Genomic DNA, 20,967 nt, shown 5'->3' with positions numbered 1-20,967 from the left:
TAAATTCTCATTTTAATCACAATCAGTTTAGCTAATCTATATTTATAAACTCCGTAGTTTGCTTTTGCTGTTGAAGGTAAATTTCATTGACAGGTCTCTAGCTTCAATAAAAAAATTTAATAGCTATCTCAATCAAGAGAACATAATTTATTTAAACGACGTTTAAAGTTTTTGTGATACTAGTATAAATATGACTCTAATATATGAACCTGGTGTGCATTCTTCCTAGCTGAAAATGTAGCTTCTCTTTGGCTTAAAGCTCAGCCCCTTTTCTCTCTGCACCTGTAATCTCCAGGCCCACACCATGATGCAAAGCTGTGAAGGAGGAACCTACAGGCTGTTGTAACACACTTTCATGGCCCGTGGTTTTCATGAGCTAACTCAGTTTCCAGGTAATAGCCCAGGCTCATCGAGTTACCTTTTATAGGACCTTCAATGTGCACAATGTAAAAGAAGCTGCAAGAAGAGTGAGTTCCACAGGAGAAAGGTATGAAAACGGGAAAGGAAGGGGAGCCAAAGTCAGTCAGGTGAGGGCACTGGCTCAAGAACTACCAATTGTGTTCCTTATTCAGCCTGTGCCACGAGCCCATTCTACGTACACGGGGTGGTAAGAGCTTAAATAAACCAGCTGGCATTTAAGAATTGTGCTCTTTTAGCAAACTGGAATCAATGTCTCACAAATTACTTTAAATTTTATAAGTCTATCCATGCCCAGGTCCTTTAACTGTGCTCTGAAGCCAAAATTCATGCCACGTCATCTATGGTGTCTATAAATCCAAACTACCGCTCTCCTTTAGAGTTTGCTTTGCAGATTCACAAACATTAGAATCACATAAAGTATCCACACATGCAGTTGAGAAGCAAAATAATATAAAGATGAATAACCAGTTTAGAATTGCAAGAGTTCCGCCCGGTTGTGCCATTCGCATTCCTTAGAGTGACTTGGGGACCTCATATGACATCAAACAAAAATGAGACTTCCACCACTTTACACTTTACAGCTTAGAAACTTTAAAAGAACATAAAAGGAAACATTCCAGGCCTTCCCAGACTAAGTCTGAATACTGTCAGCAGATTCACGGCTTTAAGAAATTGCCCGGAGTTCAGCTGTTACAATCCAACCTGTTGTATTGGGGCGGATTGGGGCGGAGCTAATACAGAATTAAGATTTCCAATGGTCAGCAAAGCAGGGAGTAATCTTTCCCCTGCTTATCACATAGACTGGTCTTTTTAAACAGCCACATGGCTATCAACTTAAGGGGAAAACCAAATATAATTGTGTTTCCTCTTATGTTCCTCTTGACAGTCAAATTAATTTCTTTACCAGGTACAGATGAAAACATGCCAAAGAAACCTTTCGGAAGCAGCTAGAGACTGTTGGGAGTCTGGGCTGGCTCCTTAGCGATTTGGGGGGAAATAGGGACAGTCAGGATTAGCAGGGGAGCAATGGCGGAAGCCACAAGTCAGTAAGAATTGCATTGTATAAAATCAAACTGCTGTCTGGAAGGCAAGGGCAGGGGAGGCAGCTTCACAAGCAAAAGTATAAACAGAAAGGGTAGCTACCAAGAGAGTCATGTTTCTCAATGACACACGCCTGTCAGCTTTCTCCTGTGGAAAGGGTTAAAGCTTTTAAATGAACTGCTGTGATCAATGCAAACATAAAAGGACCAAAAAACAAAACAAAACAAAAAACCAAAAATGAATGTAGAAATAAGATTAAGCAGCGGGACCAAGGCTACCTCAAGTTCTCTCAGGATCCCTGACTGGCCACAGGTCTCCAGGTCCTCCAGTGCTTGAGACCAGAAGTTTTCCTCTTGTTCAGCCTCCGCACTGTCTGAGGCCCCTGCGAAGCTGCCAGTAAGAAACACATTCTGGGTTAAGGAAAATGCATGCGCTTGTGTGCGCGTGCGGGTGCATGCATACACACGCGCATGCGTGCGCGCACACACACAGAGTGCACACATGCATACAAACTTGCACACACACATGAACATACACTTCTGTACGTCAAATATTTCTTCTCATTTTCCACAAAAATAGGGAAGAAAGGATCCACTTTGACCAGACTTTCTTTGGATTGTGGCCTCCAACTAAAGGCATAGCTGATATGTTAGAGCCTTAAGTGGCATGCAGAATTAAATGGCCTTTATCACTACTGCTGGCTTTCAGAATACTCATGGATGCATCAGTGTGGCTGGGCTGTGGCAGATGGCACCATGGGAATATGTTTCCATCTATAGGGGAGAACTAATCTCGCCTAAGGATTTATAAAATCATTATAAAAAATACATGCCTTCACTTTTTATGCTTTCTTAAAACTATTTTAATAAGGAACCACCCTAAGATATACTTCTTTTTAAAAAATATTTATTAATTATGTATATAGTGTTCTATCTGCACATAAGCCTGCAGGCCAGAAGAAGGCATCAGATCTCATTATAGATGGCTGTGAGACACCAAATGGCTGCTGGGAATTGAACTCAGGACCTCTGGAAGAGCAGCCAGTGCTCTTAACCTCTGAGCCATCTCTCCAGCCCAGATATACTTTTTCATTAAGGAAGGACAGAACCTGGGCTGAGGGAATGGCTTAATCAGTTAAGGGCTGGCCCTGTAAGTATAAGCACCCGAGGCTACTACCTAGAACCTATGTGGAAGCACATGCTAGCAATCCCAGCCCTGAGGAGGCAGAGACCGGTGGATCCCGGGGGATGCCAGCAGTCAATCTAGTCTAAGTAGTGAGATCTGAGTAGATAGGTTCCTGTGGTTGCAACAGGCACATGTGTGAGTGTATACACACACACACACACACACACACACACACACACACACACACCTCTATGGTTCTTTTGTCTGGGACTGGTGGCAGACACCGATGGGAGTCTGTGGCAAAGGGGAGTTTCAGGTGAGCCTGGGGCTCCATGAGAGTCTCATAGCAAGTGTTTCTTACACGTGGCTGTGAAACTGACTGTGGGAGAAGGGAAAGGAGCTGCTTGCCAAGATAAGTACACGGCTCCTAGAAGCTGGCGAACCCCACGGCTACTCCGGGAAACTGCACTGTGGCCTGGCGCTACTCGGCTATCCCTCAGCGGGCACACGTTCTAGAGACCTACGTGGCTGATGTGGATGGTTAAAGTGGTGGCTTCACAAGGTCCACTGGGTGCAGAGAGGCACAGCTCCTCCCACTGAGACCTGGAAGTCACCTCGGACAGCCCCGCAGTGTAAGTGGAGGGGGCAACCTTACCCGCTGGCCGTGGACCGATCCCAGTCTTCGTTACTCAGCCCCACATCTGGATAAGTCTGGCTTCGAGGCTTGGGGACCGGGGACAGGCTGCCTCTTTGTTTTGGACTCCTCCAATCATAGGTGTTGAAATTGTATCCTGAAGTCTGAAAAGTGGTACCTGAAACAGAAGCAAGGCATAAGAGCCGGCGTGAGGACTGTTGCATCTGTTGAGCTATGACATCATTGGCCAGAAGAGGGTGGGATAGTAAGTGCCAGCTGGAATTGCATCAAGCCTGTGGTCGTACTCATCCTGCCTCAGTGCTCTGAGAGCTTTCTTCACACAGCTACGGTACTATGAATATCTGCAATTAAAAGATGAAGTTAAAGGCTTTGTAGTATCTACGCCTTCAGGGGCTTCAAGTCACAGCTTCAGGGGAACCAGTTTTCAGGTCCTCCAGGGCCATACGCACACCTCCATCTTCCCACACTGCCTTGGCTGACACAGCTCAGAGCTCTGGACCAACAGATTCTCGTTTCTCACTTCTCCATTCACAGCCGTCCCACCATGTGTCAGTGACAAGACTCATTTCTCACTCAAGTTAAACCCTTGCGGGAGCTTGGCCTGGAGTCTCAGGAGCATAGCGTATGCTGCCAAATCCAGGGCCAGGGTGGAAAAGCCATGCTCCTGAGGAAAGGGCACCCAGAGGTTGGGTCATAGTTGAACCAGGCACACTCAGGGGAAGGCATTTATCACTCCATATTGCCCTGCCATCTGCCTCTCTCTGAAAGTCAGAAGTAAGGATGATATTAGGGAGAGGAAGCTTGAATGTTAGCGTGTTTATCTGAATAGCAAAACAAAGATTGTGCTTCCTGGTTGGGGGAGGGGTTAAGTCTGATGAGCCTGATGGGGGATTAGGGAAAAATTAGGTTATGCAATAGACATCCCCCTTGAATTTCAGCTAAGTCTATAACACCGAGATTTTGAGAGTAATAGACTTAAAGGGTATTTATAACAAGAGAAATGACATCCTTTGCAATCCTGTTGAGGAAAGCATTTAGAGGGCATCTTCACATACGTGGTGGAGTCTGTAGCTTTTCGGTATACTTGTTGGGGTTCACCTGAGAAAGGAAGGGCGTATGCATAGGGCTGACTCCACAGCCTGTATGGTAATTATCACACATTTCTTAGTCCATTTTCTCAGGTTGTGTAAACACACATATGGCTTAGCAGATGTATGTCTTACTGTATTTAAGGAATTCAATGTAACAAACAGCACTCGACCCCTATTTTCACTACTTAGGGGTTAGAACTTGGGTCACAAAAGGGGTCAAAAGATGGCCAAATGAGAGCACGAAGTTAGCATGCCAGTACTGGTTAGGCGGGGAAGCTGGAAAGAGTAACCGTGAAGACACAGTCATAGTAAGGGCTGCTCTTACCCCGAAAGCCATCAGTGCGTTCTCTGCACCTAAGAAGATACTCTGGTCTCTCTTACTAACGACATGTGCTCCTCCCTTCAGGGGGGAGGTAAGTCACCTGATTAGCCCGGTTGGGACAATCTCTTGGCCCACTGCTGTCTCTGTTCATTCTCCCCCACTGCCATGGGGCTGTGTGGTAAGCTGGATATAGTCTGTGAGATGCCCTGACCATTCCCATGGCCAGGAGACTTCTCAGAAGAATCCTTACAGCTCTTGTTCCAGATGTTGGAAATGCAAGCCAAACAGCTGGAGCATTTGAACCAGGAAATGACCCCGAGGATAAAAGTGCTAAGTATTTAGGAGCATAGATCCCAAAGCACCACAGTTTTATATATGCCAGTTTTGATATGCCTATGTCTTTAAAACTGAAATAATGTCACTGTTAGGACTTGGAAAAAGTACCCTGGTTCTGGCTGCTCACCTTTGCAGGAGCATGCCCATACACACACACACACACACACACACACACACACACACACACTTTAGAGTTAACTCCAACACTTACTTCACAACACTTTTTGGGTTGATAAAGAACAGGATGGATTAACATATGCAAATACTAATAGGTTTCAGGATATTTATTATACTAGGGACCAAATTTTACTTAGAGAATAATGAAGAATTTGGGATGTAACAGAGTAAAGCGCACCCTAGAAAGGCCCAGTTGCAAAGTATTCTATATTGGAATTTCAAGGCCTTTGGCTTTAGTTTGTGACATCAGAGAACCAGTTAGAGGGTATTTGGGGGTATTTGAGCCTTACTTTTTTGAGAGAGAGAGTCTACGACTATGACTATATTTGGCTTTTCTGAACAGCACTGACAGGACTATGAGATTAGACACTCAAAGAAAGGGTTAGGTGAGAACGTAGGCGTGGTGCTCCAGACTTGATGGAGGCTCTGTAACAATGCCAGCAGTGATGGGTGACACCAGAGATGCTAATCGGTAGAAGCAGTAAGATGCGTGGGCCCTGATGCCGCTAAGGCACTGTGTGCCTTCGCCCGGCTCTGGGTTACACTGTGAGACAATAAATCTGCACCTTGGTGAGATGCAAACATGTTGGTTCTGGGGCTGGAGAGATGGCTCAGTGGTTAAGAGCATTGCCTGCTCTTCCGAAGGTCTTGAGTTCAATTCCCAGCAACCACACGGTGGCTCACAGCCATCTGTAATGAGGTCTGGTGCCCTCTTCTGGCCTTGAGGCATATATGCAGACAGAATATTGTATACATAATAAATAAATAAATACATATTAAAAAAAAACATGTTGGTTCTCACGTATAAGTCACTGAATGCAACCCTAACTGCCTTAGGAGGATGTCAATACTACGACTTAAAGTGGGGGAATTAGGTGAGTGACAGCCAGCTGCTTCTAAGATGTGGGAAGGTAACAAATCCCGAGGAATGATCCTCTACCCCAGGAACAAACTGAAACTGTTGCAAACGAAAAGTAAACTGTAAAAGATAATTAAATATTGTTTTTATTGAATGGCAGTGCCAGTAAATGAAATTAAAATGCATTTAGGATGTGGGAAACTACATTTGCATGAGTGTGTGTTTGTGTATTGGTGAGTGTGTGTGTGAGAATACACATGCATGTACACTTTTGTGCATGCCAGAAAGTTATGTTTGATATCTTCCCCAAAGGCTCTCCTCCTCTGTCTTTTAAGGCATGATTTCTCACCAAACCTGGAGCTTGCTGGCTGGCATCTGGCTGGATCGGAAGCCTTAGAACCCCTGCCTTCCCTTCCTCTCCAGTGCGGGGATGCCCCTGACTGCTCTGTTTGTTTTAATGTAGGTCTGGAGAGCCCAACTCAGTTCCCTATGCGGAAGACACTTCAGCCGCCAAAGCATCGCCCAGCTTCTGTAAATGGCATTTTAAGTGAAACTTTGATCAAATAAATTGTAAAAATCTATGCTGTAAGTAATCACTGCCTTCAGAACTGGAAACCTTTATCCCTCTCTCTTTATTTCGTCTGCATCCTGGTTTTAACAGCGAGGTTTATACTTTGTGTTGTAAATGAGGGCTTAAAATGCAGTTTTGGTTCTTTCTGCTGAGCACCAAGTTTCATTTTATTTATTTGCAGAATGGAAGAGAAAGCTTCACAAATGTAGGTGCTTCTAAATCGCATTGGCGTGGTGGTTTTCATTTTTAGGGATAATAAATCTGAGATATTTGTAAAGTCCCGACACGCCAACTCAGTCACAGTGGCTTTTCTGAGTGTTTCCCATCCATGCCCTTCAGTTCCCAGCAGCTCTTCATGGGGGAAAGGAAACTGAACGACGCGGGCTCCTGCACACAAAGTTTGAAATGCTCTTGGGGAATTTACTCCCTGCGTCTATAATTTGGGGGCTGTAAGTCTTGTTGTTCCTTGTAGTTTTGGAAACCAATTTTAGCAGAAGAAGGCAAGCCAGACAATCTTGGCCAGATTTCGTTTTCAAAGACCCAGTTTTGTTAAGAACAAGAAAATCAAATCATGTGCTTGAGCGGCTATTTGTAATTGTTCTTGCCAATGAATATTTCACGAGTCTGGATGAACACTGCTTGAAAAATGGCAGATGAAGGAAAGCTCTTTTGACTCTTAGATGTCTGACATCTGATGTGTAGGTGTGTGTGTGTGTGTGGTGTACGTGTGTGGTGGGTATGTGTGGTGGTATGCGTGTGTGTGATGTGTATGTGGTGTCTGTGGTGTGTGTATGGTGTGTGTGTTATGTGTGTATGTGTGTGGTAGTTTGTGTGTTGTGTGTATGTGTGTGGTGGTGGGTGTGGCGTGTATGTGTGATGTGTGTGGTACATATGTGTGTGTGTAGTGTGTGTGGTGTGTGTAATGTGTGTGGTATGTATGGTGTGTGTAGGTGTGTGTTGTGGTGTGTGTATGGTATGTATGTGTGTGTGGTGGTGTGTGTGTGTGATGGTAATGTGTGTGTGGTGTGTGTGTATGTGTGTGTGGTGTATGTGTGGTATATGTGGTGTGTGTTGTGGTGTGTGTGTGTGTGTGTTGGTGTATGCGGTGTGTGTGTGTGTGCAGTGGTGTGTGTGTGTGCAGTGGTGTGTGTGGCAATGGTGGTATGTGCGGTGGTATGGGGCTGAGAGAAGTCTCTGGCTAGAGACTTGCAGAGGTCTACTCAGCCAAAACAGAGGCCATGACAGAAGAGGCAGCAATGGCTTGCTTAGAGCCTTAGGATGCACTGAACCGGCTGGTAGCAGCACAGACCCTGGGCCCTGTCTATCACCAGGTGGACTGAGAGAGGGCTGAGACAGGTGAGCAGCAGTTCTTGTGTGAGTGCTACAGCTTCTGCTTGTCTCTGGCCATGAAGCTCTCACCCTGTCACCACCGTGAAGCCCTTGGAGGTGGCTAGCCTAGAACACAGTGGGGGCATGCGGCTTGCTCAGCGTCTCTAGCAAACGTCCAGCTCAGGGTAGATCCACTCAGTGCGGTGGTGGGTGATAAAGGGGCGGGCACAAGCTGTATGCAAAGTTTATTAGCAAAAAAATGGGGGGGGGCGCTGGGTGGTGGCAGAACATGCCTTTAATTCCCAGTAACTGGGAGGCAGAGGCAAGTGGATCACAATGAGTTTGAGGTTAGCCTGGTCTATAAAGCTAGGTCTAGGACCACTAGACTCTTGTACAGAAAAGCCCTGTCTCCAAAAAACAGAGCGGGAGGAGGGGAAGGAAGAAAAGAGGGAGGAGAAGAGGGAGGAAAGGAGGGAGGGAGGGAGAGAGGAAGAAAAACAAATTGTAACAGAAAAAGCCTGTCATGGAGCAAATGCTGAAGGTGACTAAATAGAATATCAAAAAAATTTTTTTTAAATATACATCAAAGCCATCTTCTATAAAACTAGAGAGTGAAGTAGAAACACCAGAACTCGGTGGAAACTGTGCGAGTTGGTGGAAGCCATATGTGAGCATGCCGAGGCCTGAGGAAAAGGGAAGAGATGGCAACACAGGAGGCTGGGCGAGCCTGCGCTCTCGGCACACGAGTCTGCGTCCCTGAACTACATCTTCAGAAAAGACCCAGAGTGGGAATAATAAACACAGCGGACAATTTCTGGGGGAAAAATTAAGCAAGACACTAATAATCTAATCATGGAAACATTAGTAACACAAATATATTAAGGAATGTATTTTAGGGATGTGTTTAGAAACTGAGAAAACAAAAGAATTAATCAAGAGATTACTTAATTATATGCAAATGTACTTAAACTTGTATTTAAAAAGACTCTTTTTCTAGGGAAAATGGTAAAAGTGACTTCAAGCAACCAGACAGAGTATGAGTTGAGAGCCGAGACTACAGAGACCACGAGCACATCAACTGTCCTGAGGACGAGAGTTCAGGAGGTGACCATTTACTGTCTCCTTTTAGAGTGACTTTAGCCACATCCCAGAACAACCATTAGGGTTTCCTCCGTTAGGAGAAGGAATAATTGAGACCCTAAGGGCCCAAAGACCCAGATGAAGGAGACTGGCTTGGGGCATCAGAGAAGGGGAGACGAGAAGTCACCCCACAGATGGCTGGGAGAAACTCGTATCCTGGAAGCACTCAGCAACATCAAGAGGGTCCCACTGCAGCCCCTTTACTCTACAGCCCTTGCGTCTCCCCCATCGTTTCGTCACTCCGTCCTGTCGTTGTTGGTAGTCATCTGTTTACTTGTGAACTCCTGGGGCTTCTAGTGTTGGATCATTTAAGTTGAGCCTTAACTCTCTGTTGAATGAGGAAGTGGGACACTTTTGTGGAGTGGCGGGGCACAGTGAAGAACGAGTTGACTCAAGCCACCCATTGCTTTGCATCATGGGGTTCGGCAAATCTGGGACAGCTCCAGAGAATGTGTGAGGTCTTTCTGGATCAGAATGGAATCTGCTGAGTGCAGTGGCTCTCAACCTCCCAATGCTGCGACCCTTTAACCTAGTTCTTCATAACATTATCTTGTTGCTACTTCATAACTGTAATTTTGCTACTGTTATGAATCGTAACATACATGTTATGCAGGATATCTGATATGAGACCTCCCCACAAAGGGGTCAGGACCCACAGGTTGAGAACCGCAGGGCTAGAGAGACAAGCAGGAAAGACAAGCTTAGAGCACGCTAATGAGTAAGAGAAAAATAAGTGCATAGTATGCTTTGCTTATAAAAAGTCAATTATAAACAATCAAAAGCTAGCTGGACAGTGGTGGTGCACGCCTTTAATAGTCACTGTACTTGGGAGGCAGAGGCAGGTGGATCTCTGTGAGCTCACAACCAGCCTGTTCTACAAAAACAAGTTCTTAGACAGCCAGGGCTGTTACAGAGAAACCCTGTCTCAAAAAAACCAAAACCAGTCAACCAAACAAACAAAACAAAAAAACCAGTCAAAAGCTAAATCCACCTGGTTTTCACATGATGCCTTAAGAAACCCAGATTCTGAGGTCTTGATGGACAGCAAGTTCAAACTGAATGGCTATAATGAGCAGTCCTAACCTCCAAGCTGCGGTGGGTGGGCCTGGCAGGCTCTGCTGCTCATGAGGACAGGGTAGGCTTGCTGTGCTCTGAGCTGCCACTTGTACAGGGACTGGTTTCCGAGCGCTGTGCTGGCGTAAGCACAGAGTTAAAGTTGAGAATAGTGAGAAGAGAGGCCACGAGCCAAAAAAAGAGGCTCAAAAATAGGTTATGTAGGGGGCCATTAAAGGCACTGGGCTATTTTCTTTGAAGAAGGAAAGACTTGGAAGAAGTGATAACATCATCCAGCAACCGAAAGACCTGCCAAGGGGAAGTGGCTGGATTCGGTTCTGAATCACCTTGAGGGTGTGACTAGGAAGAATTGACAGAAACCAAGGGCAGAGCAGATTTCCGCTCTGCACAGTCAGGACTTCTGAGCTGTCAGAGCTGCTGGAGAGAGGGAGAGCAGAGAGAGCTTGTCAGCTCGGTGCTCCAGGACACACGGCATGTCCCGTCAGCAGTGTTGGACCACGCCGGATGTCAGACTAGCTGAACTAGATGGCTTCTGCATCTTCCCCTCACACTGGAACTCATGACTGACAGTGACCTTCAACTTACCATTTCCTTATGGGGACTGCCTGCTAACCATCATGTGAACATGGTTAGCGAACGCAGGCATTCGACTGATACAAGGCATTGCTACAGTCTCAAATGATCTTAACTCCGCCCATCATCACGATCCCCACTTCCCTCTTAACTTTATAAAGATTCTAATGTATCAATGTTAAATGTGATATTATGACTACCACTCAAATTTTTGAAACGTTTCATAAAGTAGTAGTTTTTCACCTTTTTACTAAGGAAGGAGAGACCACGTATTTCATATGCCAGTCATAGTCCTGGTGCTCGGGTGCAAAAGGCTGAAATAGCTGAGTTTGTATGTATCGCCTTATAGGGCACAACTCATTGCTATCAATATCAATTCTTCTCACAAAATGTATGTAAAAATGTTTCCACAATAGTAAAGAGTAAATCAACATGCCCACTAATAAATAAACTCCATTTACTGTGCTAAAACTTGACTAGGGTCTTTTATCTGGTATCTTCTTATGTCCCAGGAATTTTCAGGCATTGCAAATGTGCCATTGGGTGACAAGGCTAACTAGTCACAATGTAGTATGACTCGGAAGAATTGCCAGATAAAAGAAGGGTTAAATTTATTTGTGATGGGGCTGGAGAAATGGCCAGAAGACCAGAGTTTGGTTCCTAGCACTTACATCAGGAGGTTCATGGCTGCTTGCCACTCTCCAGAGAGATGGGACACCTCTGTTCTCCTACTCATTACACACACACACACACACACACACACACACACACACACACTAAATGATTTTAACTTTACTTGAGATGTTAGACATATTTTCTCCACCAAATTCCAATATTGTGACTATGTATAGCAAAAAATATGCCATTTCAATTTTTCCCACCTCTTTATGACTTGACAGAGAACAACACAACCAAGGCAGGCTGAGCAAAAGGAAATAGGAGACCCGAGAAGAGAGGTAGCTGGATACACACTCAAACCTGATCTCCAAGCTGTTTGTGTTAGGGTGTCAGTAGGATATCTGTGGCGACACATCTGTGACACACCTTCCCATATCACAAACACATCACCCTAACAATGAGGAGTAAGGAAAACTGGACTTTTGTTCAAGCCAAGCACGCCTAAGAATCAATGGGGTCACTTGCTAACCTTCTTGTTAACAGATCCTCCTGCCCATCTTTGTGAAATGCTTGCTAAATCTACAACACAGCGGGGGGGGGGAGGGGTCTGGACCTGTCTCCATTAGCCCTACCATTGGTCTGCTTCATATCCACCTAAGCTTTTTGCGTGGACCACTTAACCCTCAGGAGCCTATCCATGGATGATCAATGCCATGTCTTCCAAGCAGAGAATTCCAGGTTAGCAGGTGGAAGTGCTCAGGTTGTTCAGAGTGGGCACAAATGAAGCAGATACGGGTCACCAAAAGGCATTCTGCACACGCAACGGAGATGACTCTTCCATACCTTGACTCCCATAGCTGGTGTCGATTCCAGACCCATCCCAGGAATCCACAGCACTGTCCACGCTGGGCACCGTGGAAGGGTACACGTCAGAGAGCTTGCCAGGCTTCTGTATCGTGGAGGAGTCCTCTTCACCATCTCCCAGGTCACTCGAGTGGCTGGGGATGGGGAACTTCTTGGGACTTGATGCTGGTTGGGCTTTACAGACAGGGAAAGGGGGGTATGTCTCAGTGTAAATTCAAATGAAAAGCTCCTCGAATACTCTAGCTAGCGAGTTATTTCCCTAGAAACACATACAGACAGTAAGCACATTCTTTTAGAAAAGGAAACACACTGGAAATCCTTAATTGGAACTTCTTGTCTCACTCACCATCTGTCTGTTTCTTGATTTTCAGGGTGACAGTCTCTCCTGCCATCTGGAGCAAGTGGATGGCTTCACTCAGAGGCTTCCCCTTCAAGCTGCTGCTGTTGATGGCTAGGATTCGATCTCCAATATGGATTGCTCCAGTCCTGTAACACCAGACAGGGGCAGGGAAGGTAGACACACCAGACAGGGGCAGGGAAGGTAGACACACCAGATAGGGGCAGGGAAGGTAGACACACCAGACAGGGGCAGGGAAGGTAGACACACCAGATAGGGGCAGGGAAGGTAGACACATCAGACAGGGGCAGGGAAGGTAGACACACCAGATAGGGGCAGGGAAGGTAGACACACCAGACAGGGGCAGGGAAGGTAGACACACCAGATAGGGGCAGGGAAGGTAGACACACCAGAAAGGGGCAGGGAAGGTAGACACATCAGACAGGGGCAGGGAAGGTAGACACACCAGATAGGGGCAGGGAAGGTAGACACACCAGACAGGGGCAGGGAAGGTAGACACATCAGACAGGGGCAGGGAAGGTAGATGCGATCCCTGTCTGCTTCCTGGGTTAATTTCCCAATAAGCCTGCACATTAATTATAATAAAGCCTTGGGGAGGTCTCTAAACTTCAAACTTAGCTTCCTCCTGGGAAAGGCTGTAATGGAATCTGTTGGGAATGATTTTTTCATTTTGAATAAAATTAGAAAACATGTCTTAATAAGTTTCGAGAATGGGACTTGGATGTTTCTTTAATTCTGAGAAAGCTCAGTCATCTGGTAGGCGCCTTACAGGTTCCCAGGAATGAGCTCTGCAGAACAACAGATGCAGCAGTGTGCGGCAGGCGACACCCTGGTCCCTAAAGTGTTTACTCCAGAGAGGAGCTCACCTCGCCATAAGACAAGGACAAGACTGCTGTGTGTAGACGAATCTCTGTCTGTCTGTCTGTCTATTATCTATCTCTCTATCATCTATCTATCTCTCTCTCTCATCTATCTATCTATCTATCTCCCTCTCATCTATCTATCTATCTATCTATCTATCATCTATCTATCTATCTTCTATCTATTTATCTATCATCTATCTATCTATCTATCTATCTATCTATCTATCTACCTATCTATCTATCATCTATCTATCTATCAATCATCTATATTGATTTTTTATTTTTTAAGGCACAGCCTCTCACTGAAACTGCAGCTTATCAATTTGGCTAAACTGGCTGACACTGAGCTGTGGTGATAGGTACCCACTTCTACCCCTGATGCTTTGGGTGCAAACTCAGCCTCCATGCTGGCTCAGTCAGGTGCTCTGCCAAGGCATCCATCTTAGCCCCAGAAAAGACATTAATTTACTAACGAACACACCAAATAGCCATATATTTAACCTTTCCCTTTACACCCTTATCCAATCTGAAAGAGTACACTGGAATGTGCAGTTATGATGTTTACTTTATCTGTCATTGTTGGGAGCTGGAAGCATCGGAAAGAACAGGAGAAGATGGTAGATGGTGGACAGTGTAACAGTAAGATCTTTACCCTTAGATAAGGAGCCAAGCCTAATGTACGAATGTCAGGCCTTGGCTGCACTGGGTCACTTTAAATTCAGATAATGAAGGAATTAACCCTGTTTAGAGAGTTGCAGGGGATGGGGGGTTTTGTTCTAGGACCATAGTCTGGGTGATACAGGTGACACAGTGTCTGCTGGTCAGTAGGGGTTGCTTAACCTGTCTCCTAGTGTGGTTTGAATTATGGAATTTTCCTCTGGAGGGGGAAAACTCTTCTCTAATAAAGAGTATTAGTTCAAGAAAGATGTAAGTTGTGAGAGCTGGGGTAAAGAAACATTTTCCCCACTCCTTTGTTGTCTGACAGAAATAACTAGGATGGTGGGACACCTGAAGAGCATCCAGGCTGGCTCTCCCAACCCCTCATCTGACAGACAGAGCTAGCGGGACACCTGAAGAGCACCCTCTCCGAGGCTGGCTCTCCCAAGCCCTCATCTGACAGACGTTCAGGTACCCTCTCCCAGGCTGGCTCCTCCAACCCCTCATCTGACAGACATTCAGGTACCCTCTCCCAGGCTGGCTCTCCCAACCCCTCACCTGACAGACAGAGCTAGCGGGACGCCTGAAGAGCACCCTCTCCCAGGCTGGCTCTCCCAACCCCTCATCTGACAGACAGAGCTAGGGGGACGCTGTCCCAGGCTGGCTCTCCCAACCCCTTATCTGACAGACATTCAGGTACCCTCTTCCGGGCTGGCTCTCCCAACCCCTCATCTGACAGACATTCAGGCACCCTCTCCCAGGCTGGCTCTCCCAACCCCTCATCTGACAAACATTCAGGTACCCTCTCCCAGGCTGGCTCTCCCAGATATCTGACAGACAGATCTATCACGTGGGCCGATTTCTACGTAAGGGATGTTGAAGTTCTGAGACTCCACAGTGCTACATCTGCATCTTGCAAACTCCTGCCATCAAATACCAGCCTGAATGATGCGCTTGAGCGTTGTTGAACTAAGTGACTGAAAAACCAGATTTAGTTACAGCCTATTGTGTGTCCAGTAGCATGGCTCAGACAGAATGGTCAGTGGAGGGCGGAGAGCAGGTGGGCCTGTGCATCACCGTCAAAGGACAAATGGACACCTTTCAAGCAGACGCTATTGCAAGGGTGACTACACTCTGTTAGCTGTAGTCTTTATTATCCTCCCACCAATACATAGAAGCTTAGCTCGATACCTGCCAGGCAACAGAAAGCTCAGCAAATGCTTGCAGAATTGATTTGGACAAGCCTTTTAACCTCCCTCAGCTTCAGTCTCCTCTTCCCCAAATGGGCACAGTATAAATCTACCTGCAGCTGACTGCGGTCTCCCAACACACTTTTTTCAGAGAGTAATACCCATGCTAAGCCTATGGCATCCTTCACCGCCTGTAAGATACCCTTCAATGTCAAGTCAGAGCTCTGCCTGAGAGTTCCCAAGCTTGAAAATCAATCCTCCTTGCAGATTTAAAAGTCAACAGATAAATAGCTAGGAGAAGGGAGAGTGTTTCGTAAGGCAGCAAGCTCCTCTCAGCCACAGGTAATTATGGAAGTTCCTTCAAATTTTACCTTTCAGCTAATCCCCCTTTAGTGAGGCTTGAGATGATTATAGGATCAAACGGTTCTTCAGTTCCTGATATTGTGATGCCCAGGGGCCCCCCATAGCGCTTCAGTTCCACCGTATAAATAATTGCTCCGGAACTTTCTTGCTCATCTGCAATAAATGCCAAGGAATCATAATTGGTTTCATTGGAAACAGAAAATAACACATCTATATTCCTCCATAATGCAGGAAATGCAAAACTCCCATGCTGCAACAGTATGACTCAGAAAATAACTATTTTGGGAGGTAGCATTTCCTTAATAGGATTTCACATTCTAACTCAGGGATGAAGTTGTCCTGAGTGTCAGGGATGGGGAACACTATTTAACCAGTGGGTGGCCTACTTAACGATGGCCACAGAAACTCCATGCTATGTTTCTGCTGTGCACAGTGCTTGGCCAGCCTTTTGCTCCGTTTGTGATAACACACAGCGGAGTAGATAACACAGAAGAAAATGCCACTCAATAACTCAGAAAAATGGCTGCTTCCAGGCTTTACAAACACACCACTGCTCAAAATAAGAAAGTCAGTTTTGCTCAGGGTTGGATCGTATGATAATTCTTACTTAGGTGGGACCCAGAGAAGTTATCCTGAAGACAATAGCAAGAATTTTAGAAAATCTTTGGTATAATTCCATCGACAGTGTCTTAGTCCCGTTGACCCACCCAGGGGCATTGTCCAGAGGATCGACTAATGCTCTCTCTGCTATAGAGAGTCAGAACTTATGCAAACTATTCATACACTGCAGGAATCTGCCAGGCTGCCATATGGTCATGTGTTCCCAGGGCCATTTCAGAGTGGTAGGAAAGAAGACATTTCTGTTCTTCCCTGGACATTGGTCAGAAAGCTGGCACAGGCCACTTCCAACATGGTGGCTCCTATGACCCTAATTGGGTTGCATTATGAAGTCTCAGGATTCAAAGCATTTCTATTTGCTCATGTCTGTAGTCCCTGACATTTGTTGTATCCATTGGCCCAAGAGCCGTGAATGACTAAGGAGCTGTTTCATTTCTGCACCTCAGGATACAATGAAATGGCCCAGTAACTGCTTGAACCAAATCGTCATTTCTTTACAGTCAGAGGGAGAAGAGTAAGGTATTCACAGAGCCACCCTCTGCAGTAAGCAGCTGTTCATTTACGATATGAAATGCTAAAACAAGGAGGGAAGGAAAAGCTTGAGTTAACAATTCAATTATCTGTGTGTGCGGTGAAGTATTAGTGGGAACATAAAAGGCAAGGTCAGCAGAGTAATGTGTGCAGGGACGCGTCCTATCTTGTCAGCATTTACTTTATTCGTGGTCATAGCCTGAGAGTTCTGGAATGCAGCCACACCGTTTCTCACGGACGCTGCTCCTCCCCAGCTCCGCGTGCTGGGAATCATAAGATGCAATGCTAGAATCAACATCTCAGGTCAGAAAAGTACTCGGTGTCTGGTTCAAGCCGGATCCTCCACATCAGGTCTAAGAACTCTGGGAGATGATGGTCCCCAAGTTTCTTCTAGGCTGCAGCTTATGTTGTGGTGAGCAGTCTGGTTATCATAAGCTACTGAGGGCTCCAGGGAGAAGCATGGGGAGCCGGTTTAGCTAACTCAAGCCCAGAAACATACACTTTCTAATAGTATAATATTTTGTTACCTGCCAGTTCTGTCTTTGATCTAAATGAATTAGGGATATAGTGAGTAGATTACATTTATGTTGCAAGCCGTGTCAATAATTATATTCTGGATAGAATCTGGAACGATTCATTTGATTAGTAACCCTGACATAATTAAATGATAGCTAATATTATTTATCTCTGGTTTTTCTGTTGTTGGTCCCTCTGTTAGGAGGTTTGCTGCTGGGCAAACCTTGACCCTTCTGTGTGCTCCATGTAATCTGCACGTGAGAACAAGCACCGGGCATCCAGATTTAGGTATTGTCTTTCTATAAGATTTGGGGAAATGCAGTTAAAAGCCACTGGAGAACCAGGGATTTGTGGAAAGGTATAGGTGAAGCTTCATTCTAGATGAAAACAAACATTGGCTGAGAAGAAGGTGAACTTAGGGGCAGACCGGCTTGTTGAGAGGAGTCGGGAGACCTTCTCCAGTTACTGCCTCCTTGTTTCCCACTGGGGATGGAGTGGATTGGTAAAAAATAGCCGTGGCGCGCGCCAGATTACACATGACATTTTATATTAGCACCCAGGTAGGCACTAAAGACAACTGCTGGGCACTCAGTACGGGACATAGAAGCAAAACAAGAAAATGGCAGCATTACTAGAAACACATCCTTCAAAGGGTAGTGGTGAGGCAAAACAGTAGACCTTTGGGGATACTAATTTAAGCAAACTAGTTGTCTAAAAGTTACAACTCAATTCCACCCCCGTTTCTCTCTTGCTCTTTTCCCACTTTCCTGCTTTCTCTCTCTCTGTACATATGTATATATACACATATATTATATACATATACATGTGTTTATATACATGTACATACTGACAAACCATATTCCTGGGAATCATGAACACTGCTGAGATACACCATGATATTAAGATCACTGCTAGTTATTTTGACTGGGTTTTATTTCCAGGGACCTTCCTTTAGGGATACCATTGTTGTTTACAGGATGGGATACCTGGGGCTGCTTCCCAATAGTTCAGTGGGCGAAGAAACTGGACAGGGAACCAGCTAGCCATGGCTGTCCCGGGAGTCACTACACTGTGTTCTCAGTTTTCTGTATGGACTTGCGATTTCATAGTTTAAACACTGTCTTTGCACCTGATTTTACTAACAAGGTTAAATAGAAAATAACCCTCCTAGAAATCCCCATATATGCTGCAGGTAAATAGGTGTTTGAATAGCCTGCCTCCTTCTTTCCATTGGTGGCAGCAGCTGCCCTACGTGGTCCTACCTAATCCACATGGCCCATGCAGCTATAAGATACTTGCCCTTGAGGAGGCCCGGCTTGGCTCTCCCTAGTTTTTTACAGTAAGGTTTTCTTCTAAATGGCTTTCCTGCTTGGGACCTGGCCTTTGCTGTCCTTCCAAGTCCATTCCCACTAGTGTTGTCAGCTCATGAGACTTGGTCTTTCCTTCTTGGAACATTTTCAAAACACAACCCTGACTACATTGCAATCTTAGGTGAAGCCTTCTTATCAGTTCTCCAGCTCCTTAGCAGATTACAACTCAGCCTTGGCGGGAGCTGAGCTCCAGACGGCCACACTTTCCTCTCCTATCTCAACCCAAGCCCCAGAGCCTCTCCCGGTAGAGTCACAAGTCCTTGCGTAGCCGTCGGATGATGTCCCATCTGCAGCTTTACTGCCTGTGCACCCAGCTCTTCCCTTTTGTGCTCCTGGGGAATTTCTCCTTCTGCCTCAAGACTTGACCCATGTGCCTTATTTTCTAAGGATGCTCTAGTCTCTTAGTTGGGTTTGGTGTGCTTTCCTAGGACATCGCATAGCTTCTGTCCATCACATTAGTGTCTTCACCCTTCCAACTCCTCATTTAAGCTTCTCCTTTAACTGAAAGAAGAAAAAAGTTTAAGTTTTCTTGAATGAAAGAATTAGAGGCTAAGGAATAGAATTCAGCCTGGTAGACAGAAGCTTTGAAGCCCATATGTAATTGCAACACAGTACCTAGGAGTCCTTCATCTCAAGGACCAGTTTTGACAAGATTCATCTTATGGCGTATATTTTTAATTCTGATTATATATTATATATCAAATAATATATTACATATTAAATAATATATATTATATATTAACTTACATATATATGTGATTTAATGTATATGGATGTTTTGCTTGCACAAATGTCTATGCGCCACATGCATGCCTAAGGAGGCCAGAAGAGGGTTGTAGTATACCTTGGAACTGGAATTACAGACGACTGTGAGCTCCATGTAGGTGCTGGGAATTAAACATGGGTCCTCTGGAAGAGCAGTAAGTGCTTTAACTAAAGAGTCATCTCTCCATCCCTATCCCATGTTTTTACTGATTTCTCTCATTAGAATAGAATTCCCCACACATGGTTTTATCCTCATATCCTCATGCCCTAGAACTCTGTCTGGCATCAGGAGGAAATCAGAAAACATGGTTTTTCTTCGTATCTTTATACCCTAAAACTCTGTCTGGCAGGAGGGGGAATTCAGAAAATTCTCAAGAAGAGCAGCAGGATGGAGGATTATTAGCATAGGAGGATTCCCAGGAAGAGCTCTCTAAAACAGTTCAAGTGACAGCCCACACCTGGGCCAAGTCTATGACCCTTCTAGGCAGATGGAGCCAGCGTACCTCCATCTAGAGTGTGAAGCCAAGACCTCGGTGACCACTAGGGGGCCCCGCCGACCCTGAACTTCCTCCCTTCAAGGTTCTGGAGTGTCCGTTCAGCCTCAGGCTGAACTTCGGAATCCATCTGCCCTTCTGGGTTTCAGCCCAGCAGGCATCTGAAAGGCCGCGTTGCCTATGAGGACAGCACTAACCGCTATTTGGAAAGCTATGTTCAGAGCATTTGGAGGTGGAAGCTCTCCAAGCCTCGGTCCTTTAGGCTGCTCTAACTTCCAAAGCTCAGGAAGGAGCAGCTAGAATCTTCAACCCGGAGAGAAAGGAGCGTCTGTGAAGACAGGGTGCCACATCACCAGAAAGTTTCAAAGCGAGCCTAAACAGACGCTAATGATATTATAAGCAGCCTTTATATTCCAGCAGCAGGTTTACAGCTAATAGCGGGAGGCAGGAAAGGGGCCAGCCTGCTTGTACGTTCAGCGTAGCTCTAGTTAAGGAAATTAATGGGACCACAGAGCAGATGCGAAATGGCTGCATTACTTGTCTGTAATGTTATTTTCTGCCTTCTTGAGTGCTGCCTGTTTAACAAAATGAACACTGTCTGGCTTGAATCCATAACGGCAGCTGCTGCCATGGCCAAAGAGGAGGTTCGGATTCAAAGAGGGGTTTTGGAAGGGATACACGTGCAGGTCAATCAAAGTTCACTTCGACTAAAAAAACTGATGGAAGTAGTCTTGGAGTTGGACTATCCGGAGAAAACAAGCCACTCAGAGAGCCCCTCGCTATGCTAAGGCTAGTTTACAGCTAAGCTGGGCACTCGGGGTATTTGCAGGAGATATGGAAAGTTTATGAGTGGAATTAAATGTCTTTATGAAAGTGATGGTTTCTGAGTCTCAAGCTGTGATTGAAGGACCATCAACTTTGGCATCATCTGGTAACTGGTTAGAAATCTAAATTCTCTGTGAGTTCCCGCAACTGAAACAACCATAGACTCCAGAGGAGGGACTCTGATGGCCATGTGAGCAGCCCTGGCGATTATCAGGTACCCTC

General features: G+C 45.6%; 1 protein-coding gene across 8 annotated transcripts in view; it reads right to left on the bottom strand.

Moving 5' to 3' along the window:
- Grip1 (glutamate receptor interacting protein 1) overlaps window positions 1–20,967 on the bottom strand; it is a 640,059-nt gene that overhangs the window by 32,910 nt on the left and 586,182 nt on the right. For 6 of the 8 annotated variants that reach the window (XM_041666725.1, XM_041666698.1, XM_041666733.1 and 3 more), the window contains 6 exons: window positions 15,635–15,779; window positions 12,542–12,681; window positions 12,175–12,369; window positions 3,242–3,398; window positions 1,740–1,851; window positions 1,564–1,608 (listed from right to left, as the gene is read on the bottom strand). In XM_041666725.1, coding sequence (XP_041522659.1) covers window positions 1,564–1,608; window positions 1,740–1,851; window positions 3,242–3,398; window positions 12,175–12,369; window positions 12,542–12,681; window positions 15,635–15,779 — 794 coding nt within the window. The remainder of the gene's footprint in view (window positions 1–1,563; window positions 1,609–1,739; window positions 1,852–3,241; window positions 3,399–12,174; window positions 12,370–12,541; window positions 12,682–15,634; window positions 15,780–20,967) is intronic. The other 2 variants (XM_041666716.1, XM_041666749.1) reach the window with 1 other exon arrangement.

The sequence above is a fragment of the Microtus oregoni genome, unplaced genomic scaffold (assembly GCF_018167655.1).
Source record: "Microtus oregoni isolate MIOR12 unplaced genomic scaffold, Mior012 000001F_ref0000356, whole genome shotgun sequence".
NCBI lineage: Eukaryota > Metazoa > Chordata > Mammalia > Rodentia > Cricetidae > Microtus > Microtus oregoni.
This window is presented reverse-complemented; position numbering and strand designations above follow the sequence as displayed.